Source organism: Cricetulus griseus, chromosome 8 (assembly GCF_003668045.3).
Source record: "Cricetulus griseus strain 17A/GY chromosome 8, alternate assembly CriGri-PICRH-1.0, whole genome shotgun sequence".
NCBI lineage: Eukaryota > Metazoa > Chordata > Mammalia > Rodentia > Cricetidae > Cricetulus > Cricetulus griseus.
The window spans coordinates 33,999,504-34,025,428 of record NC_048601.1 but is presented as its reverse complement, the minus strand read 5'-3'; the positions used below and the strand labels follow the sequence as shown (position 1 = coordinate 34,025,428).

The 25,925-nt window shown below is 40.5% G+C and overlaps 1 protein-coding gene across 1 annotated transcript in view; it reads left to right on the top strand.

Moving 5' to 3' along the window:
* The first annotated feature begins 3,231 nt into the window (after nucleotides 1-3,231).
* The window catches only part of Grm7 (glutamate metabotropic receptor 7), a 787,913-nt gene continuing 765,219 nt past the window's right edge, over nucleotides 3,232-25,925 (top strand). Inside the window, exon 1 of the mRNA XM_035448802.1 lies at nucleotides 3,232-3,750. Coding sequence (XP_035304693.1) covers nucleotides 3,232-3,750 — 519 coding nt within the window. The remainder of the gene's footprint in view (nucleotides 3,751-25,925) is intronic.

The following is a 25,925-nucleotide window of genomic DNA, read 5'->3' as shown; positions in this document are numbered from 1 at the left end:
TAACGATAGTCAGCAAGAACACCAAATGAAGCAAACTGTAACAAATGGCTAAAAGATATTCATGGGACTATCATGGGATATAGGAGAGAAGGACATGGATGAATATCTAAACAGGTGAAAACTGGTTATAACTTGTTATTCATCTCTCTGATTACTGTTTGGTACCAATTTCATAAAACAGTATGAAATTAAAAGAAAAGAAAAAGAGAGAAGGATTGTTTCTGCCAAAGACAGCCCATGATACTGGTATTTAAAATTAGGGATTCTTTTCCTCATATCCTGTAGTATGCCTTTCATTTGTTTCACTCGCCTTTTCTTCTTTTCCAATTTAGAGGATTATTTCTTGACAGAGTACCTATCCAGCCTCTTTCATTCAGCGGTTTTATCTAGAGTATTACAACAGAGGAGTAAGTACACACTGGTTTTGATATCAAACAATAGAAAGAAACTACCATGTAAATGGAAAATAGCAGAAGCAATCCTTTAAGTGTGCCTGCATCTGGAGCACTTGTGTACATCAATGGAATGCCTTTCTGTCTGTCTGTCATTTTGTGCTTTTCTCTATGTGTGTCTTTGTCTGTCTCTGATTCTAACTTCTCTCTCCTTTGGTTCTTCCTCTCTCCACATCCATGTCATTGCTGTCCATTCATTTTATCCCTCTCTCTCTCTCTCTCTCTCTCTCTCTCTCTCTCTCTATCTCTCTTTTATCACACACCAACCCCACCACACCCTTATCATCATTTTTCTCTGTCTCTTATTCCAGGATTCAAAAAAGTCCCTGTTCCATAGTGTACAAAACAGGGGCCATCCTCAAAGATACAGACAGACCAGCAGCAAACATTCAGGACCCATCATGGAATAAAGCTATATTGGGTGTGCATTTGTGTAGTAAGGCACCAAGCCTGAGGGTGACTGATAAGCATATTGGATATAACTTGCGTATGAATCACAGTACAGTTTTATGGAAGGTGACAGTAAAATATCTTGTACTTACAAAATCAGAAGAGCATAATAATAGTTTTCCAGAAGAGAAACATGGATTCTGATGAGCAGAGGGCCTAATTTTTACTAATTCATAGAGATGTTTCTAGGTCCATTGATTCCCCAGTTCCAACCCCAACCTCATGTCTCCATCCTGGCTACTCCACTAGGGTGAGTTCTGCAGGATTCTGGTTGATTTTTATTCCCTCAGTTGATCTCGGCAATATGGCTAGAAGGATCAGATGAACTAATAAGCCACACCTACATTATAGGAAGAAGGCTCAGTTCTCAAACCACAAGCATTGAAATAGAGAATATATCTCAAAAGAAAGTGAAGGACTGTCCCTATGTGGAGAAGAATAGATAGATAGCAGAATCACCTGACCTAAGCCATAGAGTCCTCATGGCCAGTAAATATTGGCGATGGGGTTTGGAGATGTTTGTGCTGGTTTCCTAAGCATAAAGCAACAGAGACTATTGGCCTAAAAAGAGCACCATAGCCAAAGGGACATGGCCTATTTTAACAAAGGATTTGAGTTAAAAGATAACTTGGAGGGCATCCAACTCAATCTCATCATTTTCCAGATGGGAAAACTAAAACTCACACAGGCAGAGGCACTGAAATGCCCAGGACAGCACACACAGGTAGATGCTGGTGGAGGCAATGTAACAGCATTGTATGTGACAGTTTTCCCATCAACAACACAAAAGCATAGTCTCTGGTTTTGTTTTTTGTTTTTTGTTTTGTTTTGTTTTGTTTTGTTTTTTGGCCTTCTCTCCGCCCTCAAATCTATATAATATAGCTTTTACACACTTCAGCAAAAGCATCACCGATAGTTGAGTGAAGGTCCCAGAGAAATTTTAAATTCCTCTGTAACAAAGCTAATTCCACTTGTTGCTTTAATGGACTAAGTTTCAGTGGGGGTACCTTACAGGAGGCACTGCACTGGAACCTGCCTTGCCATCCTGGCTTTGTTCCCCAGGTCCCTGCAGGGAAAGAGAAAATAACATCCCTTGTCTTACAGGAGGTTTCTGCAGCTCCCCTTTCTTCTTCCTACCATCTCCTCTTTCCTGCTGTTTCCTAACCAGGAGAGAAAAAAATGTCACCAACCCAGAAGTATCTCTGGAAATAGGGAAGAGGGAGCCTTATACCTCTCAGCGCTAGGGAGGTAAGTGCTGGAGTTCTCAGTTGTTCTCTTGTTGCAAAGCAAAGAAAAGGCACTGACTGGACCCTGGGTTTCTGCAGCAGACCTGCTGAAGAAGGTAGTTAGTTTGGCCAGTATTGGCCCTTAGGAAGATCCAGATTGCAGTACTGTCCCTTAGCTATCCTCCTGGCTTCAGATTTCCTCCAAGCTAGAGGGTGCTTGCTCCCGGAGAAGCTGTTTGGTTAAGTCATGAATCAGGCTACTGAATGTCCTGTATTTTTCTGAGCATAAGCTAGCACAAGAGGGCCAGTCATAGAGACTGGGGTCCCCCCTCCCGCCCCCTTTCACTAACTGTTCCACTTCTGGACTCCCTGTCTTACTGCTAGAGCTAAGATCAAAGTCTCAGTCTGGGGGCTCCGGATCAGTCAGCCCTCATATCCCCACCTCATCCCAAGTGTACCTCTGCGGTTCCTAGAACGTGGGCGTGGGTGTTGGTAGACCAGAAGCTTCCATCCCAGAGTTGGGGACAAGAGCTTAGCTTGGCATACTGTTATCCTGAAATCCACAGATTCCCTGGGGACCAACGAAACTCCCATGGAGAGGCAACCTCCTTGCTCCCGGGCCACCCACCCATTCCTCCACCCCCCTTACCTCAGCACGCAGCCCCTCCCTGCGTGATGATGCAAACCGGTGGGGAGGGCGGGCGCTGGAAGGGTGGGGAGAGATGGATAGCAAGCAAGGGAGGGAAGAGAGGGAGTGGGAGGAGGAGGAGGAGAGGGAGCCCAACGACCATTTAAAGCGATAGCAATCCCTGCCCTCTCCCCAGTGCTTGGCTGTTGGAGAGCGCGAGCCGCAAGCCAGGGAGCGCAAGCTCGGTGCGCGGGCCAGCAGAGCCACAGCGCCAGGTGCCCAAGGCTGGCTGGCGCCCTGGGACCCCCCATCCTCTCCCGCCGCACCTCCTCCGGCTCCTCCACCCTCTGTGCTTTAGAGAAGTCCCCGGGCTTCCCCCAAAGGAGCTCACCTCGAGAAGCCCCGACCTGGGAGAGCCCACCAGCATTCCCTCCAGCGCCGCCGCCGCCACCGCAGCAGCATCCGGAGGAGCGGCATGGTCCAGCTGGGGAAGCTGCTCCGCGTCCTGACTTTGATGAAGTTCCCCTGCTGCGTGCTGGAGGTGCTCCTGTGCGTGCTGGCGGCGGCGGCGCGCGGCCAGGAGATGTACGCCCCGCACTCGATCCGGATCGAGGGGGACGTCACCCTTGGGGGGCTGTTCCCAGTGCACGCCAAGGGTCCCAGCGGAGTGCCCTGCGGTGACATCAAGAGGGAGAACGGGATCCACAGGCTGGAAGCTATGCTTTATGCCCTAGACCAAATCAACAGCGATCCCAACCTGCTGCCCAACGTAACGTTAGGCGCGCGGATCCTGGACACTTGTTCCAGGGACACTTATGCGCTCGAACAGTCGCTCACTTTCGTCCAGGCGCTCATCCAGAAGGACACCTCCGACGTGCGCTGCACCAACGGCGAGCCCCCGGTTTTCGTCAAGCCAGAGAAAGTAGTTGGAGTGATTGGGGCTTCGGGGAGCTCAGTCTCCATCATGGTAGCCAACATCTTGAGGCTTTTCCAGGTAGGGGGGCGCTCCCTTTGGGGAGGAGCATTCTGTGGCTCCCTGCGCTCTAACCTTAAAGGCTGGTTTGGACTTCGTGGGTTGCAGGGGTCAGGCCAGCTACTCCGGCATTTCTTCCCTGGAGATCCTGCCGAATCCCTCCCACCCCACCCAAGGAGGTATCTTCCTTGCTTAGTTTACTCCTCTTTTATGTCTTCCCCTGTCCATGCTCCACTCCAGCTGACCTGACTCCCCGGATTTATGGTCCCATTTACAAGAAGCAATCTTCGGAAAAACAAGGCGATGATTTAAATGGGTTTGCATTAGAGTGAAATATGGTTGGAAACAGGCTTGTAAAACTGCCTGGGCTCCTAGGGGAGCAGGTTAGGCACACGGAATATATATATAAAAAAAAATAATGAGAAGATGCTTTGAAAAATGGCATTTCTCAACTCCCCTACTTCCCATGCCCAAGCCACCTAGGAAACCTCGACTCCACGGAAATATTCGCGAAGACCTCAAGAAGCCCCTTCTTCAACTGAGGGCTGGGGTTTGCCGGCATGTGGATGTTAATTGCCCATCTCTCTGGGGTTGAATTTTCGACCTGTAGCCGGTCTCCATCAGAGGCATGGGGTATCCGCCCCACTGGGGAGACCCCGCCTGCTGACGTGATCCCCACAGAGTTGGTTTCCTCCTGGCAATTTCGTGCACCGCCTAAATTGCCTTTGCAGTCCGGCCAGTGGCAGGAGCTGGGCGATCAGCTAGCTTTCTGCTGCCACTTCAAACCTCAGCTGGGGATGAGCTCATGCTAACTGCGAAATAAAATCGCTTTCACTGACTGCTCCCTCTGCTCCTAGTCTCCCTCCCTCACTAATGCAACCCCACACCCAAATCCCAGGCTCAGCTGGGAGACTGAGTCTGCTCTGCCCAGGAGCAGTGGGGTGTTCTTGGGTGGGGAGGTGAGGGCATGCAGTTCTCACGTCCTGGGTTCCAAAAGGGAGGAAGGCGGATGTAGTACTGATGAGCAGTAGGTCCAACCGCAGTGCTCTGCCTCTGGTCCCTGCAGCCTCGGTCCCCTTGTCTCCTCTGCTGCACTAAGTAGAAATGGGTGGCTTTGGGTGTTAGAAATTGAGTTTGGAGAACTCTGGTGATGAGGTCTCCGTGTTTGCTTCTTTCTTTCTTTCTTTCTTTCTTTCTTTCTTTCTTTCTTTCTGTTTACTTGTTTGGTTATCTTTTCATTTTTTACTCCATTCCCATGGCCCCATCTCAGCCTGTTTCCTCATTCCCAAGTTCTTGCCTCAAGTCAGTTCTCCTTTCCCAGGGCTTGCGGCCTGTTTGGTGGTAGCCAAATCCAGCCAATCTCTTCCCTTAGCTGTGCTAGATGATCCCATCAGGACTGTGCTGCCTGAGTCTAAAAAGTGACTCTTGCTCACATATTTCTTCTCCTAAGGGTGTGAGTTTTGTGAGAGGCTTGTTGGTGACAGTCAGGCCAACACAGAACCTGCCTCATCTCCAGGAGTGGGAAGTTTGTGGTCAAACCTTGGATGTGCTCAACTGAAGCCAGCAAATCCCCTTTGAGCACTGGAGCACCCTGATACTTCCTGACTGTGTCAGCATGGAGACTTCTTGCTGCTTGCACTCCCTTAAAGTGATTTGAGGGCAGACTTCAACTCTGGGTTGCTTGTATTCGGAAAGGGCCCCGGGGCTTTTGTCATGAAAACTCAACAGAGTTTCCTTTACCTCCAAGCTTGAAGCTGGACAACTTGGGGGTAGGTATGGCAGCTGCAGAAAAGGTGAAGAGAAGAGCAGAGACAATACCTGAGAATTTCTAGTGTGTGTGCTTGTGGGGTGGTCCTCCCAACCCTTGAAGGGGGGCTGAACATTCTGGGCTTAGCATTTTAGTATTATTTCTTTGCTTTTCTCCTCAATGGGAGCATGGGCATCATCCCAGTTGGGCCTGTGTCTGCAGAGTGAAATATTCAAGTTAAGAAAGTCATTGCAGATGAAGTTAGGGACAGTGTGCAAAGGACTCCAGGGGGAGCTGATTTCTCTTCAGTAGCATTTAAAACTGAGGCAACTTCCAAAGAAAGAAATGGCTGGTGTTCTTTCCAGGCTCCCATTCTCGGGACTGGAAAAGGATGGGACCTAATGGCAGTGTGAGCACTGTGGGTTGGGACTAAAACCATTCAGAGAAAACACTGTCATTTTCCTCTAATTTGCAAATTGCTGCTATTCATGTTGGATTGTGGAGCTGAGGCAAAAGAGGCCCTGATTCTCACCTGCAGTTGCTGAAAAGAGGCTGCTAGTGAAAGGGCTGCTCCAACTTGTGGCTTGTGCTGCAAGCTGGGCATAGCAGTTAGTGTGCATCCTTGTTTGGCCATTCCCCATGTGGAAGTGAGTGTGTGTGTGTGCAAGAGCCTGTGCATACACGTGCACAGATATGAACATATATCATAATATACGTCTCTGTCTCTATTTCACATAGATACATTTTAGTGGCCTTTTATTGCATGTGGTTTCAGAAGCCTTTAGCCTGCACGTTCCACCAGTTTTTTAGATTCTGTCAACCTGCAAAATGATTAAAGAGAATAACGATAGAATAACAGTGGACTCCTTCAAATAAGAGGAAAAAGTGAGGAGGCAAATCTCCCGTGGGACCACAGGGTTCTGTTCGATTAAAATTGTCCTATATAAAATAAACTCCTCCAAATGACTGAATTCTGAGCTTTACAGTGATTTGAGTTCTCTTCTTTGCTCTGTTCCTCGTGGGTGGCTGTGGGGACCATGCCAAACTGATCACTTGAGATATGAATTTATAGGGAGATGAGCTTGTAGCCTGGGGGAGGAGATACTTACAGACTAAATGAGGGGATGCTGAGTGCTGGGGGCCAGGAGGAAGTAATGAGATAGTCAGAGATACAACAAATGCTCCTACTGCCAGCATAGCCAGGGTGGAAACTGTAAAATGCAGACAAAACCAGGGATGACTACTCAGATGTAAATACTGCCTTTGACTCGGAATTCTTCTCTTACTGGTGTGCAAGGCCAGAAATAGGACGGGAAAGTCAGGTCAGTCTCTCTCTCTCTCTCTCTCTCTCTCTCTCTCTCTCTCTCTCTCTCTGTCTGTCTCTTTCCCTCCCTCCATCCTCCCTCCCTCTCTCCTGTATCTTTCCTGAATAGGTTAGCAAATGACATGTATGAGAACAAGAATCAGATCTCGTAGGTCTTTCAAATCCAGGAGTTTGAGGCTAATGAAATTAGCTTGTGGCCAGGGCTCTGCCAAGTAGAATTAAATCACAGCAACTGTCCTGTGATGCATTTTCAGCCTCAAAGAAGCATTGGGGAGGAATTTCTGGAGATTTGTTCCTAAGCCTGGGCAGAATAATACTCTCTTAATGCTCAGAAAGATTAAAAATAAATTATTACTGACGAGGAGTAACATATTTTTAAATACTAATCACAGGATAGGGATGGCTTAAGTGGGGAGGTTACATAATGTGGTGGCCAAAAGATGAATCTTTCCTGAACAGTGTTTTATAGCCATAAGTAAGAGACATTACAGTGTAGAGGATGATAGTTGCTGATGAAAGCTCCTCTTTCACTGACTTACATCCTGATTCTAACAGAAGACTGTGTGTGTGTGTGTGTGTGTGTGTGTGTGTGTGTGTGTGTGTGTGTGTGCGTGCGTGCACTGATACGATCTAGGCTGTAGATGTAGGCACAGAACTGCATGGCATCTGTTCTATCTGTGTGTACTTGTACAGTTTTTTTTTTCAGAAATAACTAGCTTGCAATATTGTACCCTCATTGAGTATAATAATACAAATCTAAGCCTATGAACTTTGTACCATAAATGAAATTCATTTGCAAGTTTTTCAATGGTTTTCTTCCATTCACTGAATTGCATATAATATTAAGCCTTTAGGAGACTACTTTATATACTTAGATGCCTATCTTCATTCTGTCCCCCTCTCTCTTTCCCTCTCTCTCTCAGATCAATTTATAGGGTGTGTGTTACTATAGGTGGGGGACTTGTTTTTTTGAAGCAACTCTAACCTACTCTTTAAAATCACATAAATATAGGTAGCACTGCCATTTGGAATCATCTCTGAAAATCTCTGCCTCCACATTTACTGTGTTTTAGGAAATTTACCTAACAGATGGTGAGTGGGAAATTTTTAAAGGGGCATTTTTAAAAGAGCAGAGAGGGAAGAAATGAAGACATCCACATGCTATATTTGAAGATACCTCCATGTATATTTTATGCATATACAGTCCATTTAATTAGGATCTCTCTGGGTATTTTTCACTTAAAATAATAAAAGCAAAGGTAGCGTTTGGGTTAACTTCACAGACATTTGGTGTATAAGAAGTTAAAAGTATTCTGCATTCAACATATGTACAGGTTATATATGATAGAAAAAGATAGTAGGTGAATTATACCATGTTTTCTAGTGATATGAATGTCATCCCTGATACCCTAAATACATCATTTAATTTATATAGGCCTTGTTTTCTTCACCTTGATTTTATTTTTAAAATGTAGTATCTAACGGATGGGAAGATGGCTCAGTGGGTAAAGTAATGATTGTGCAAAATTGAGGACTTGAGTTTGAATCCACAAAACATAAGTCAGGCATAATGGTGTATCTCAGGGAATTTCACGTTCAAGGAGAGACCCTGTCTCAAAAGAAAATTAGATGGAGGTTATTGAAGAAGACACTTGGCTTCTACCTCTCGTCTCTACACACATATACAGTGTACACACATACTCCCACATACATAAACATATTCATATGCACATGCAAGAGACATATCTACAGTACACTCTAGTTTCTGGAAATTTCTATTCATCTTGTTTAGTGTGTGTCAAACTAGCTTTTAGAAACACCCCATGACATCACCTTTGCACTTCCACAACTTCATCATTACTAGTCTACTTCAGTGACCATATCCAGAACTTTCCTAACTCTCCTTCTTTCTTTTTGCTTTTTTCTTTAAGTCAGTCTGCTATACAGTCGGTTATATCAAAGCTCTTGTTAGGTAAAAAAGACCTTTTAGGTCAATGTACCAAAAATCACAAGGGTTTATAGCAGCAGTTAAATCTTTGTCCAGTGTCCTGTCTTATCTTGTCTTACCATAATTCTAAGCATCTTTGTTTAGGAAGGTGTCAAAAAATGACATCCTTCTTACATCCCAGCATTAAGTCACATGGCTTTGATAAAGTAAAGTAAATGACTACTTTAGTTGTGGGCATCTGGGGTTACACATATTAGAATCTTCCCTAAGGGGTTTCTGTCAGAAATTATGAGTATCCTTGGGAGTTCAGGACTAAGGCATTGTGAGGTGGCATGCCTGGGGGGATAGGGCATCAACACACAAAGACTTGACAGCCAATCAGACAGAAAAAGGCAATTCTGAGAAGAAGACAGACAGGCTGAACTTGCTCACCTGAAACTCCCAAAGTCAATGGCATCTAAATCTAGATGAATTCCTGAATTTCTAGAAAATGTTTTTGTTTGTTTGATTTTTTTTAAACAGGCTGGCAAGACAGGTTAGCTAGCAAGATCCTTCCCCTTCAAGCCTGGTGACCTGAGCTTGAATGCATGTAAGAGTGCAATGGAAGAACAGCCTCTATAAAGTTGTTCTCTGACCTCTACAAGGGCACTGTGGTACATAGACCCACGTACTTCACACACACATACACACACACACACACACACACACACACACAGAGAGAGAGAGAGAGAGAGAGAGAGAGAGAGAGAGAGAGAGAGAGAGAGTTTATAAACAAGAGAAAAAGCACAATTATTACCCTGGAATTGAATTTGATTTGCTACCTGTACTGGGAGACAGCTACTTTCCTGTGGTAACTGGCATTTATTAAGCTAAAATGAGTATGAGATGTTTTCTTCATGCCCATCTTTGAGTTGTTCAAAAACACTGTATTCTTCCTCAGTCTTCCTAATGAGTGTGGTGGTTTCAGTTGCTTTGAGTATTTGCAATTGCTTATTTACTGTCTATATGCAGTTGAGAAAGAACACAGATACTTTGGATGCAAACTATAGCCTGTAGGCCTCCTCTCTAGGAGCTGTGGAGCCTCACTCAGTTCCTTTCATTAAAGCAAATCTTTTGTTGGTATCCCTAGGGCACAGAAGCATTTTCATTCCATAATGGAGTACAAAGTATATTAAACTCCCTGGTCCCTGTACAGTAAGCAACAAGCCTGACTCCACTCCTCATCCCCTTTGACTTTAAATAGGTAATTAAGAATAGTTGCAAACTCATGTTCCCGGGACCTAAAATGCACACATGATCAGTATTTAGCAGGACAACAATTGCACAATGTAAAGTAAGACTAGTTAATAATGGATCTTTTGTGAACTGACAAAACAACATAAATGTTTCTGTGTTTTAACAAATCATAGAAATTAGTCCTTCTAAAAGAAAATATTGATCTGAGAGAGAAGTACCATTACATGGTTCTTAATAGTATGAGATTTCTGTGTCCGAAAATTAACTTCTTTGCCACTATATTTACTGTTAAATGTTTCCTGAGTCAAGCTACTATAACACAACATCAAAAACTAATGTATGTGACTTTACAATGATATAGGTTATGTATTACAGTTTATGAGACATTATAATTTACTTTTAGCATTGGTAGTGATGATAGTAATTGTGTGAGTTCTTAGTGTGAGTCACTGTGCCATGTACTTCCAAGAATGTCATCTCACTTGGTTGCCAAAGTAGTTCTGAATGCCCTTATAGTTATACTACTATGCATTTTAAAAAAAGGGATTCTTGCAGCCCAAAGTCACCTACCTGGCTGACAGGCAAAGGGTGTTCAGACCTAACACCTAGGTAATGAATCACTCTTCATAGAGTTCAATTGTTACGCAAATGCAAAAAGCTTAAAAATAATCATGTACTTCCCTACCTTGAAATCGAGATGGCTTAAAGATATACCATTGTCAATTGCTTACCTATAGCTATGTGTAGAAACACTGAATCCTATTGTACAGCCACATTGCGTAAACCCCACCCCACACAAACCCTTGTCACCCAATGAAAAATGTCTGTTCTCTGTTCTTTAACCAGTAACTAGGCACATGGACATAAATACACAGTAAATGTCTCTTATTTAATAAATGAGAAAAGATGTTTCCTCTTGTTCCAGTTCTGTGCCTGTCTTTGTGGATTGTGACAGCACGTCCTAAACTTTATTTCATTCACTCCACTCTCTCAAGACCTCAAGTGAGGAAATCCATCATTCAGATACATGTGCAAACTGAGGGGACTGTATTAATACAATTGCAGAAAGTCAAGTTGATGGAGCACAGGAAGTACAACCTAATAAATGCAACACTAATGTTTGTGTGGGCCGTGGACGGAAGGGTAGGAATTTCCAGTTTAATGGATTATTTTGCCTCCTGCTCAGAAAGTACTGCAGCTTAATAGTTTTATAATTGGTCATTTGCAGAATTCTCCATCTCTGGGTGTTGTGCTTTCTTCATGGTGCAGCAGCTGCTGCTTGTTCTAGGTGCTGATGGAAGGTTGACACGTAGAAAAGCTCAGCCTGGCAGCAATACTACTCGAAGGAAGCTGTTTCTGTTCGTTAAAATACAGATCATGCATTTTTCTTGTATTTTCAGCTGGACTTCCGTGAAGTCAACAGTTCAGGATGACATCACAGCAATGTTTCTCATTAGAAGTTAGAAAGTCCTGCCTGTCTCTACCTGTCCATATAATAGTGAACAGTCAAGTTCAAGAATTAGATCTAAGTGTAAAGGTGTATGTGCCCCCCCTTTTTTTTTCTCCTGACTTCCTCAAACAGGAATCACTTTTACCATCAAATTACCTTTCTGATGAGCATAATAAATAATAATAAAAAACCATTTCTGGGCCCACTAGATGGTTTACCAGGTATAGGAACTTGCCTCCAAGCCTGATGACCTGAGAGATACCTGGAATCCACATGGTAAAAAGAAAGAAGCAATTCTAAAAGTTTTTCCCTGACTTCTGAATAAATACCATGATATGCACTTACCCACACACTTACATATGTCTGCACATTATGCATATAATAATAAATAAATAGTTTTAAAACTATACCTATCTGATGGAGTAATTGTGAGGATTTCATTAGTGCTGACTTTAACATGCCCTGTGTGTTCAGTGAATTTCCTTAGTGTTTCCTGTAATGAAGTGTTACTACTGCCAAATAATCACAATTGCCGAATTTACTACAGAATAGCTACAATAACAATAATGTGTTGCACTTTTCACTATTTTTTTTACTGGCATGTCTCTCTATAACATCATTTATATTGTATTATGCATAGACACAGATATATGTACTTGTATACTTAAATATATATACATACACACTCACACATATGTATTTACATGCATAAACATACACATATATAGAGAGATTTTAATAGCTCAGCTTGGGATTTTAACAGTTCAATTCAATAAAACAATTTGGTACATTGATTAAAATGAACTTTGCATTCTAAGAAATTTTAACATTTTTCTTTCCTTATCTCTCTGTTTCTTTCAGTTAGTTTTATTTTGAAGACAGGGTTTCTATATGCTGTCATAGATGACTTGAAGTTTCCTATGTAAACCAGGCTTATCTCAAACTTTCAGCTGTCCTTCTGCCTCTACCTCCAGAGTAGTGAAATTACAGTCATGTATACCCTCCCCCAGATCGTTGTGCTGCTTTAGGGTTATAGAAGAGTTAATAGTGCACATCATTCACCCGTAAGTTCAAATTCTATTGCAATAGTTAAATGCTTTCAGCTTTACTTTTGCTTTGTCTGCCTGTAATTTTACTCAGAAATATTTACTAAGCCTCCTCAGTATTTACATCTCCAACTACTTGGACATTCCATTTAAAAAGTGTAAGGTCTCTCTTTTTCTCTAAAATTTCTCTCTCTCAGTGTACATCATCAGTATTCATAGAAAGAGGTGGTGTAAATGAATTCTGTAACATATTAGAAACCCAGCAGTGTGCAAAACTATTGTAGAACATGCTAAATATGGTTTAGGCAATACTGGGGAAGGGATACAAAGGAAGGTTCTAATTATAAAAACGATATCCAGGGTAGAATTGAAAGCTGATATTTGAGCAAAGACTGGAAGTCAGACATTTGTAGGCAGATGTCTTTCAGAGGGACATGCTGCCCAGTAGCTGGAATGACCCTGTGTCACAACTGTTAAAGCAGAAGCATGGCACTGACATGTTGGGTGATGACATGGGGCAAAAGAAACTAACAAGATTGGGGGTCAAAGCTGTATGAGCAGATGATCAAAGGCCTTGGACATTATCATAGGCATTTTGTTTTTCCCTCTTAACATAGTCATGTCATGGTGGGATTTGAACAGAGGTATGGGATGATCTGTGTTCTGCTTTAATAGGCTAACCATGTCTGTGGTGTTGAGGATGAGAGCCAAGAGCAGTGTCAAGGAAAACAAGTAAAAAAGAGAAAAGGGTGGGGTTAGGCTGGTAGTTTTACCCATTGTGCTACCAGGACAGGTTTCAAGAAGACTCATTTTGAATCTTGATGGAAGATTTCCTATTTAGTATTATATTGGGTATGAAGCCAAGAAAAGAAAAAAAGGGGGGGTTGAATCCAAGATTTGAAACGCAGACATCTAGAAAAGCAGGATTATTGAGATGTAAAAAGTGGATTAGGTAAAACAAGAATCAGCTTTGAAAATAGAATGTTTCAGGTGCTTGCTCTCCATGTAGAGATGGTGAATGCACAATTGGCTATGTAAGTCTGGAGTTCTGAAGAAGGATTTGGATTAGAGATGCAACTGTATAAACTGGAGATACTACATGTGACTTCAGGGTTGAGGGTGTAGCTCATTGCTAGAGCACTTGCTTTGTATGCTGTGTGATCCCCAGGATAGCAACAACAACAAAGATGCTAACACAGTAAAAACATTTAGAAGAACCATTTTGATTTTCTATCTTCCTCCCTGTATTAGATGCTTTTCTCACCACTATGATAAGATACCCTGAAAATGCAACTTAAAGGAGGAAGGGCTTATTTTGGCTTACACTTCATTACGCCCTGATGAAAAGAGTTTGAGGCAGTTGTCACGTTGTGTTTCAGTTAAAATGAGTTGAATGCTCGTGTACTACTAGCTTTCTCCTTTCCATTGGTTGAGGATCCAACCCAGGAAATGGTGCTACCCTCCTTTAGAAATGGTGTCAGCCCCAGTTACCTAATCAAGATAAACCCTCACAGCCATTCCCAGAAGCAAAGAGAATCTCAGTAATCGCTTCGAGGTGTGCCTTCAGGCTGTCAGGTTGACAATTCTCTGATAATGTAATTAGAGCCATATTTTATAAGACTCAACATTGATTGTATTTGGGTGCCACTTTAATTTATAAGTATCTTGTATAAATATTTTTAGCATTATTATTTCATACCTCATCAAAGACAGCTGAGAAATTGCCATTTCTGATATACATGTTCAAGTTAAAAGATAGTTACAAAATTATTGAAGAAAAATAATGAACTTGTTCTAAAATATCCACAGGAATACTCACTCTGGCCAATTCTACCAGGAATTTCATATCTTTGCTTAAATTTGTCATTATTACATTAATTTTTATTTATGTTTTGGTGCAAGAGATGGAACCCAGGGCTTTGTGCATGATAAACACATACTCTTAAGCCACACCCATGACTTCTCATTCAACTATCAAAAATTTTTCTTATTGATTTATTTTTATTTTATATGTATGAGTATTGGTCTGCATGCATGTAGGTGTACCACATGTGTGCCTGGTACATCTCCAGGCCAGAAGAAGGCATTGGATCCATGGGAACTGGACTTACATAGATGTTTGTAAGCTACAACATGGGTGCTATGAACTGAACTCAGGTTGTCTGCAATAGGAGCCATGTTTTTTCTTTTTCTTTTTTTTTTTTTTTTTTTTTTTGGTTTTTCGAGACAGGGTTTTTCTGTGTAGCTTTGGAGCCTATCCTGGCACTCACTCTAGAGACCAGGCTGGCCTCAAACTCACAGAGATCTGCCTTCCTCTGCCTCCCAAGTACTGGGATTAAAGTCATGCACCACTAAGTGTTCTTAAGTGATATGCCATCTATCTCTCCAGCTGCCAAAGTCAACTTTTAAGCTGAAAACATAGGATTAAATTTTATCTCACTGGTTTTACACTTGATTTAGATATTAAGTACTTGAAAGCTACCAAATAGCCTCTTTGGCTAAACCAAATCATGTTTGTTCATTCAGCTATCATGTTTTGCTGTGAGCATGCATTGTACTCAAAATGCATGACCATGTTGTCTCTACACATCCATAATTTTATTTTAACACTATCATTATGTAAGGTATGTTTCAATTGTAATTATAACATATTTCATATCAACATATCCATTTTTGGTGTTCATGGGGAGAGCATAATGTAGTGAATTTTATCAAAATATAGCATCTGAGGAACAGAACAGAGGGTAATTGTGTCATTCTCTATTCATCATAATTAAGTTGGATGAAGTTAGCATACTAGCATTAAGACAAAAAATAAACCAACCACACACTGAGGCACCATGGCTTCCTCTCACTCATCACTTTCACATTTGAGATTACATACTTAATATATTTTATTAATAAATCCTGAAACGGGACAATAGATAATTGACAAGACACAGATAGGAAAGTTGATCTACCGAAGTGAAATGTCGGGTTTTGATTTGTGATTCAGAGATTTGCCAGCTTAATAACACCTGGAACCACTGCTTTCTGGAAGAGATAAATCTGAGTGCCCAATATGTTGTTTCACTAGCCTCCCATGGGCACATGCTTACTGCCTACATTGTGCTTGCTGTTTCTTGATAACTAGTTAAGAAGTGGAACAGAAAACGGTGTCACAAACCCAGTAACTTGATTTGAAATGATCGGTATTCCCTCACCTGGCACTACTCAAAGCCTCCCCCAAAACTTCCTTGGATTTGTTTAACATTGGGAGGCAATCATGGCCTCTGGTAAATGTGATTATTATTTCAGTGAGGACTAGATATGGAGTTAAAGATATAGGTGCTTGACCTAGTGGGACATGCTTACAGACCCAGTTCTATGCACCAGGGATGGCAAGATGGTAAGTTCAGAAAAAGCATGGACGACACAGTGAGACACTGTCTTAAAAGAGTGAAAGTATTAAACACAGCTGACATCCCTCTTTTGCTAATCATGTGAGTTTGGATACTCACCTGAATATCTAGGATTCATGATTCCTACCATTAAATGATAATTTAGTTCTATTCTTAGAAGACTTAAGACATGTATAATGATTCATGGAGACACTTATTTCAATGCCCTTAACACAAAGCATGTCATTGATAGAGTTGGTCTTACTCTGGAATTTTGTGGCCTTACTGCATTATCCCACAACTCATCCCTGCTACGTTTATGGACTGGGATTGGGATGCCATTTTCCTTGATATCTGATTTTAAGTATCACTCTGACAGTACCAGGCTGCCAGAGACAGGGCTGTTCTGTGAAATAGTTCCTTGTTTGGCGGGAGAATATGAGTATAGAGGCAAAGTAGAATCAAGGAGATGCAACCATCACTCCTCCTCAACTGAAGAACTGGATAAAATAGGCAGGCCTCAGAATGAGAATAAAGCCAAGGGCAAAATGTTTGATATTATTCTTTAGTAACTGAGCAGCAACCAATCAGATAGTTTGGATGTGTTTTCATTGTATTGGCAATATAACCTTAGATGTTATAATGTCTATAAGCCTGGGTTTATACCTAAAATAAAATAACTATATTAGGACCTGTCGAATACTGTTACTATGAAAAATAAAGAGTACACATGGCTTTGCATGTACTAAACACTTAGTAAATGTTCCTAATGTGATTCCATCCACCACTAGAATTTTCTCTGAGTAGGTGAACACATATAAAATCCTTCCCTTCTAAAATTGTGCACAGTCATTAGATAGATACACTACCTTTATAAATCTGCAATAACTGAGAAATCCATTACCTATGCCACATTCAGAGCCAGGGCTTGAGCTGCACCAGTGCCAACATCACTATCACTCTCACCATCATTATCCTCCTCTCACCATCCTTCTAACCACCCTTAGAGCTTCCTTCCTGTTAGATGGCCACCTAATCTATATGTTTCATATCAGTTTGTTCTCCCATTTGTGTAGAGGAAATTGTTATTTTATGCAGATAAAGATACAGAGGTATTAAGATAAGCAACATGAGTCACTGTAAGACAGATAGAGATAGGGTGTTCCAACTCCTGCCTCTATGATCTCAAGAGGCTGTCACTCTTGTATTGCACCTTTTAGGAAGTGAGTTTTTCATCCCCTCCCATAGGGCTAGAGAAGATACTAGTGCCTGTATCTTTCTTGTGTGATGCTAGTTCCAATACCAGGAGGTGAAGGGAACCACTTCCAAGAGTGAAAAGGCCCTATTCTCTTCATTCTTTTCCTCTACCAAGTAACCGTTATTCTTCCTCTGTCTTTAAAGTCCCTCATGTTTATTTGGCACTTAACCTTGATCTTTTAGAATTTTTGCATTCCAGGCACTGACTCATCCACTCTATTTAAAGTTAATTTATCTGAGGTCAAGTGTGGAGTCTTATTCTTCCTAAGTACAATCATCTCTGGTGGCATCTGACTCCATACTTTTCATCTTGCAGGGCTTCTGCAAACGTTTATTTGAGTTTTCTTGAACTGTGCTCATCAAGAGCACACAGAAAGTTTGACAGAAAGCACTTTTGCAGAAAGGAAGCATTCTAAATTAATTCATAGATTTAGAAAAACAAAACAGGTCTGTTAAAGAGATCCTGATTCTTGGGTCATTGTTGTATTCTTTTACGTTGAGTATGCCTAATTTAAATATATGAAATCTAAAAATGTTCCAAAATATGAAACTTTTTAATATGCGTGTGTGTTTATGCATATAAAATGTGCTTGTGTGTGAGTATGTGTATTAGTGTATGACATGGCTTGCATATACTATGATGCACATGTGTACATATTGAGGGCAAACTTGGGTGCAGCTATTTACTAGTACATTGTTTGAGGCAAGGTCTCTTCTCTTTATTGTTTCAACTACACTACACTAGCTGACCAGCAAGTTTATAGGGATTCTCCAGGCCTTCCTCCCATCTTTACATAGGAACTCTGGGATTGTAGAAGTACACAATTGTGTCAGGCTTTCACTTGGGTTCTGAAGGTTTGAATTCAACTCCTCATGCCTGCACTGCAAGGTTTTTACTCACTGATGTATCTCTCCAACCTAAAGCCTGAAATGTTCTGAGTGCCAATATCTTACCACGAGTGGAAATTTCTCTCCGCCCTCCTGTGACTGGTCATAGTCAGATTGTTAACAAATTCAAGTACTCTGTAAGTTATTCATAAGTTGCACAAGAAACATAAGTGAATTCCATGCTTAGACTTGAGCCCGCTCAGCCAAATAAGTCATTGTGTATATGGAAACATTATAAAATTGAAAATATGAAATGATTCATAAGTGTTTCAGATGGGGGATTTTTACCATGAATAACTTCTTGTTATATGGGAACCTTCTACTGATTAACCTGAGTATTCTCTATCAATCCTATAAGCACTCACCTATTTATAGCTTAGCTCATTGCCTAAGTCATTGACTATTAGAGATAAAAATTAATTTTCTGGAAAAGTAGCATGATGAACTACAGTTGTTTCTCATCTTCTTTCCTTCAGTCTGCTTTTATTTATTCATTTAAAATGGTAACTTTTTATGTGTTTACTTATTTTGTAAGTATGTCCACATGTCATATATGATAGACATGTGTGTGTGTGTGTGTGTGTGTGTGTGTGTGTGTGTATGTATGTATGTATGTATGTATGTATGTGAAGGTCAGAGGATAACTTTTAAGGAATAATTTCTCTTCTTCTACCATATTGGTCCTAAGGATCAAACTCAGATTGTCAGACATCAGACTTGATGGAAATTTTCTTTACCCACTGAGCCATCTTAAGGTCACAGACACACACACACACACACACACACACACACACACACACACACACACACACACACACTTGTTAATTAGTTAGCAATTATGTATTCTAATGTGTGTGTGCATGTGCCATATAACTGCAGGAGCTGTAGAGATCAGAAGGTGTTGGACTGCCTGGAATTGTAAAACAGGACTTTATGAGTTATGTGATATGTATGCTATAAACTAAAATTGGGGCTTCTGGAAGAGCAGCAAACATAGGTGAACTATGAGACATCTCCTTAGCCCTAAATTTATTTATTTTTGATACATAATCTCAGTATTATAACCCTGGATGTCCTGGAACCATTGGCAATTTCCCTGCCTCTGTTTTGCTTTCTAAGTGCTAGATCAGAGGTTTGTATTACCACAATAGGTTCTCCCATTATTTTTCAAGTGCAGAGAGAGAGGGGGAGATCATAGAATGGAGAAAAATATTAACACATGATGCAATGGAGTCTTCTGGGTTGGAGTCAGTGCCCTAGGCATTTGCTGTTTTGAATATCTGTAACATATTACTATCTGCTACTGTCCATGAGTACTTGTTAGATACAAGGTCTTTGACAGACTTCTGTGACTGGAATTTGTCACTTAATTGCCTGACATCTAAAGAAAACTGTGCTAGTGTGATGTCTGAATCTGTGCATATGGGACAGCCTCTCAAGTTAATGCATGATAGAGATAAACTTTGAACTTAGGTCTCTGTGATCAACAAATCAGAAGTTCTTCCTGAATCTAAAATTGTATGACTCCATACAAGTGGATTAAATATCTTATATATGTTCTGCAGCACTTTTAATAATTTAGTCTGATTGCAAGTTTATAGGAAGTGAAAAGACATCTATCCTAATGAATATTGTTGTCTTCAGATATGGATAAGGTCTATTTTATAGCAGCACTTCATTCCTTCATGATTTATTGACATAAAATGCACAAAGGCTCTCTAATGGCAATTGGCATAGTTACCAATCTGATCACAGGAGATGGCCAGTTCAGGCTAGGTATCCACTATTGCTAGGTCTTGGGAACCTATTCCTCATCCTGGATTGCCTTAATCAGCCTTAATATAATGAGAGGTGCTTAGTACTACCACAACTTGATACACTACAATTTGTTAATACCCATGGGAGGGTTGCCCCTCTCTGAACAGAAGAAGAGGAGGGGTGGATGAAGGGAGGCTGAGGAGATGTTGGGGGAAGCAATGGGAGGAAGCGGGGGCATGGAACCATGATGAAGATGTAAAATTAATTAATTGATTATTTTTTATTATTTATCATTTTAATTAGAAAATCTTATTTTACATGCCAATCCAAGTTCCTTCTCACTTCTGTCTTCCAACTCCACCCACCATCTCCCCATCTCACCTCATCCAGTCCTCAGAGAGGGTGAGACCTCCCATCAGAATCATCAAAGTCTACCACATCATTTGGGGCAGGACTGAGGTAAACCCCCCACCCCCCACCCCACCCCCCACCCCCTACCCCTGCTGCACCTAGGCTGAGCAAGATATCCCTCGGTAGGGAATGGGCTCCAAAAAGCCAGAGAATGCATTAAAGAATTGATGAACAAAAAGTGATACGTATGCACAATGGAAACTCAGCAGAAAAATAAAAAAAAAAAACACGGCATCTTGAAATTCACAGGCAAATGGATGGAACTAGAAAAAGCCATCCTGAGTAAGGTAACCCAGACACAGAAAGACAAACATGATATGTACTCACTCATAAGTGAATATTAGACATAGAGCCAAGGATAACTATCCTACATTCCACAACCCCAGAGAAGCTAGGAGACAAGGAGGACCTTAAGAGAGGCATACATGGACCCCCTGGTAGGGGAAACCTACAAGATCTCCTGAGTAAATTAAAAACTTGTAGGGAGGGGAGAGGGAAGTAGGGAAGAAAGGAAGGGAAAAGAGGAAAAAGGAGGAGAACATGAGGGATCAGGAAGGTCCATTGGGGGAAGTACAAAGAAGGAGAGTAAGGAAATTAAAAAAAAAAGTGCAAAGGTATTTTAGTACACTAGAACAGTGTGGTGAACTACCCTCTTCAACCTGATTCTCCCTCACCAGTCATGGGGCTCTTTGGCAGATTTACCTGTTCTATGGGGGTAGGGCTTGGTCCTGGGAGCCTAGCTTGTCTCATACTGATCCCACTAAGATGCACTCATAAGCACAGGATGCTATCTATACTTTCTCAGGAGACTTGGGTTCTAGGATTTTGGGGTGGATTACTTATCAAATGAACATGGTTTGAGCCTGAGAAGAAGGTGTATTCCTGGGTTCATTGATCTTACATATGAAGGGACACCAAGTATCATCAGTCTGCATCTACCAGCCGTTGCCCACTACTGTTTTTAACAGTGCACACAATGCCTCTCATCTCCACTGTGGTTAAGCACCTGTCAATGGCCTGGTGGCCTAAGTGCCCCTAGTAACTACCTTATTGGAAAAATCAGTTTTTTTCTTTCTTTCTTCAAGTATGCTTCTTGAGAACCCTGCAAGATAGACTTGATACTTCATTATTGAAAGAGTAGAAAACTATACTTTTTTACAATTCATGGGAACTGCAGGCCACAGGACAATTTTTTTTTCCAATGAAAATAAGAATGTTTACATGAACACACTATTTCCAGTTAGGAATATTCCTTTGTCTTCTCCTAAGAGATAGCAAATATAACCATGAGTAGCTACAGACAGCTACATATATTTGGAGAAATAATTATGTTTAATCCAGTAGCCTGATTTTTTAAGTTTGTGGTTATATTTGAAGGAAACATTTCTTCCAAATTCTACAACAGAGTTGCATTTATTTAAGACCAATATTGACTGTTCGAAGTGTCTTCAAGCTGTTTAATCTTTAATAGTTTCAGAAGGATATGATTACAAACTTATCCAAAACTCACTTGAAATTTTAATTATTTAGAATTATTTTGTACTTATTTACATTTGCCAATTTTGAAAGGTAAATATTTAATTGTATTTGTTTCTCTCTTTCTGACTGAAGATAGCAAACACTGACTGAGAAACATGCCATTAAAATTAAATATGCATTATTTGAAATGACCAGAACTTGATAAATGGCAAAAATATTCATGTATTTAAACTTCCGAAGCAGCTTTTTCATGAGCATAGAGTTTCTCTCCATGAAGTAATTCATCTAACAGATCTGCTGAGTCTTTGGGAGAAGGTAGCTTAGTGAGATGTTGTTATTCTCTGTCTGGGACTATACTCTGCTAGAGATTCTAGATGTGGATACAAAAAGTGACAGTAATTCCAATCACAGTGACAAATCCTCTCTGACAAGGAAGAAAACAGACCAGGAAATCATTTATTAGAAATGTCAGAGATGAGGCTGCGAAGATAAAGTGCTTACCACACAATCATGGGGATGTTAGTTGAGATCCGCAGATCCCAAGCACCCGCTCCCCATCTAAAGTGCCAGGCACAGGTTTGAACATCTGGACTTCTGCTACTGGGGAAGAAGAGGCAGGCAGATTCAGAAGACTCATTGGTCATCCAGGTTAGACTAATTGGAGAGCTTCCACTTTCAGTGAGAAATACTATCCCCAAGGTAACTTAGAGTAGCCAAGGGAGATATCTGGGACTGAGATCTGGCCTCCATAAACATGGGATGCTCATGTACACACTCATGTGAACATACACATGCACTTATGGAAAAAACAATTGTTTTTACTCCCAGAAATTCTCTGACTTTAATATACTATAAAATTACTTGCCAAGCATGTCTTTTCAGCAAGTTCCACTACCTTTTCTCCAGTTGGACAGATAAACACAGTATGCTTCTTGATTATTTTGAGGAGATTTTCACATTGTTATCTCAGTTCATACAGGCTGTCCAACTTTAGGCTGAATCCAATGCATGTAAGATTCTTGTTAAAACTGAGTGTTGGGCTCTACCCCCAGAGGTGTGGGTACACTAGTTTTGTATTTCTCAGAAACATATAGATGTTATTGAACCAGTTATCACATTTTGAAAAAACAGCAGTTGGCAGAAAATTTCCTCAGTGGAAGATTAAGGGGCTTATGAAAAAGGTGTTCACACAGAACCTCAGGAGAATGAAGGACCTTTAGACCAGTCACTGAAAAGTCACAGTAACAGTTATAACTTATTATTCATTAAGATTATAGCATTGCCTCCCACACTAACCCACTTAAAGTTATAAATACTTTGCATAGGGTTCTTTACTGTCCCTAACTGATGGGGTGTCCAGAGTTGATCACTAATTTGCCTAAGACATACAACTAGGAAGTGGCAGATTAAGAACTCAAATGTAGTAATTCTGATTACCAAGTCCATTTTCAGTATTATTTTTAATTGATGAATGATAATTGCATTGCATTCATAGAGGATAATGCATTGATATCATGTGGCTAGTTAAAGCAGGCTAATTAGTGGATCTATGACCTCACTTCACCCTTTGTGGGGACACTTTTGAAATTCAGTCTCTTAGTTATTCTGTTTTAGAGTCTTTTGCTACTCTGATCCATTTTGCTTTACTTTGCTTTACTATGTTTAACTATTCTCTGTATAACCCAAATATCCATTTGGGTTTCAGACCCCTAAATAAAGTTAGAAGTATAAATGAACATAAAAATACTAATGTTTAAAAAGTTTTATGAAGAGAATTTTTGCTTCTAGAGGAACAGGCCTCCTCTCACACTCAATCCAAGCCTTTTGAACTAAGGATTTAAAAGAGGAATAGAAACCTGTGTTTCTGGTAGGGAATGCGGTGTTGCTACTCCGTTTCCATTTGTAGTGAGTTTGCCTTAAACTGGAAGCAGAATACAAATGACTCTCATTACTTCCTTTGGTGATTAAGTTTAGAGAGAGTCTCTCTTGTATTAGTTCAGCTACTGAAAGAACTGGATCACTCTGTCCTATCTCCATCCTTCCTTATGTGACTGCCACTGTACTGTCCCCGTAACTGGGAGACAACTTGGAATCTCTGATCAGCCATGATCATTAACTGCTTCAGAAAGAAAGGGAAAAAGGTAGAATAAAAGCAAGCTATAAGTTAAAGAGTCAGTTGTCTGCCTCAAATCATCATCATTCCTCCAGTTTCAGCCCCGCTAGTCATAGTAGGGTCTGGCTGTGTAGGGCTTGAGAATATATGGAGGCTGCTAATTCCAGGGTGTGTGAACAAGGGATATATGAGTTAATAAAGACAGCTTGCTCATACTGTCTCCCCAGGATTGTTCCCAGTCATCCGAAGAAAATCCCACTGAACTGTTTTAAGTCATATATTTAACTGTAAAGAATGGTGGGAAAATCCTTATCAGTAAATAGCCTCTTAGGAAGGATACAATCATATAATTATACAACTCCCTAGGGAACCTCTTTCTTCTAAAAGAAAAATATTCAAGGTTAAGGGCAGTTTGTTCTTAATTTAGCAACTTGCAGTTGATTATCCTGGAATGACAGGATGTTCTCTGCAGATGTTCTGTCAGGATTAAGAAAGTTCTAGAAGTTAACAAAAGATTTTTAGTATTCATACATAAACCATGTGAACCTTTCAGAAATAATATGAATTTGGAGTCCAAAAAAAAAACAAAAAACAAAAACAAAAACACAAGACTGTTACCATATCTTTCCCTTTCCACAGTTTTCACAAATTTCACTCTCTGGAGTACTGTTTGCTTTCACCTGACTCTTTTTGTTTGACTTCTTTATTAGTAAGAATTCTTCAGGATTCCACCTCTCATTCCATTCTCTGCCAGAAGATTTCTCTGGTTCTATAATACCTGGTCTTACCTCCTATTTGAAGTCATTTCTCAAACTAGATAAATCCATCGTGGTCCCAGGCCTTCAACCACAGCACTCAGCAGAATTGTAACCCTAGCACTTAGGAGGCTGACAAGTTCAAAAACTGAGCAGTTTTCACAGTGAAATTATTCCGGAATAAATAAAAACTAAATCATACTTAAGAAATAGTGCACCACATTTTCTCTAGAAGCTTAAGAATTTCCCTCTTGGGGGGAAAATGAAGATAAAAATCACCCTAAAATTCAAAGCAACCCATGAATTGGTTCATAAAATTAATATATATATATATATATATATATGTATGTATATATATACATATACATATATATATATATATATATATATATATATATATAATTAGTGGAAGATAGTTGAATTGATTTCATCTGGGCACTTTTTCAAATAAACAATGTAAGTTCTAAAGAATGGAATAAATAAGAAACACTATAGTGATGACCCTTAAGTGTCAGTGCTATGGCACATTAATAGTATTTAATGTAAACTTTGTTGGTCAATTGTCTGCAGAGTGCCTACGGAGTCTGGTGTCTTCATGATGTGCATCTAAGTTTGTCTCAGAAGGGAAAGAATCCCAGGAATGAGCATCTGCTCAGGCTGTTTTTTGGGGGAGGGTGAATAATTAGTCACATGATAACTATCTAATACAAATGGGGATGTTATACTTGGTGCTGGAACTGTCTCTATGATATATGGTTCACAGTTAGTCAACCTTATAACAGAGAGATGTAAGCCTCAGACAGTGGAGTAACTGTGTGTGTGTGTGTGTGTGTGTGTGTGTGTGTGTGTGTGTGTGTGTGTGTGTGTGTGTGTGCGCGTGTGTTCATAATAAAACAGTATACCCTTATTCTTTCATGCTTATGAAATGCCATTGATCCAACTGCCTGTCATTCCAGTCTTTCTGAGGTCACAGTGATTACTATTTTTTCCTTCAGTTGTCACACACCTGTGTCAGGGTCACTGGGATGAAAGTTTCAAAGAAATTATTGGAAGTCTCTATTCATGTGGGGAAGGGTTCAGGACACTCAGACACCAACTCTTTTGCTCTGTGCAAGATTTACCAATTGGAAATAATGAATTTATGGGAAATACATTTTAAATAGTGCAAGAAAAACACTAAATTTTCATTTGTACCAATAGCTAGAGACAAGTTGCTCAATAATTAGAAATAATTTCACCAATAGCTTGAGCCAGAATACACAATGTTTGAAGAATTAAGAAATCTTCCTGTTCAAAATATTCATCTTTAAAATTATAAAACTAACAAACTCTCAGTTGAAAGTCTAAAATCTAAAAGTGATAATTTTATAAATAAAACAAGTCAAAGTAACACAAAATTCCACT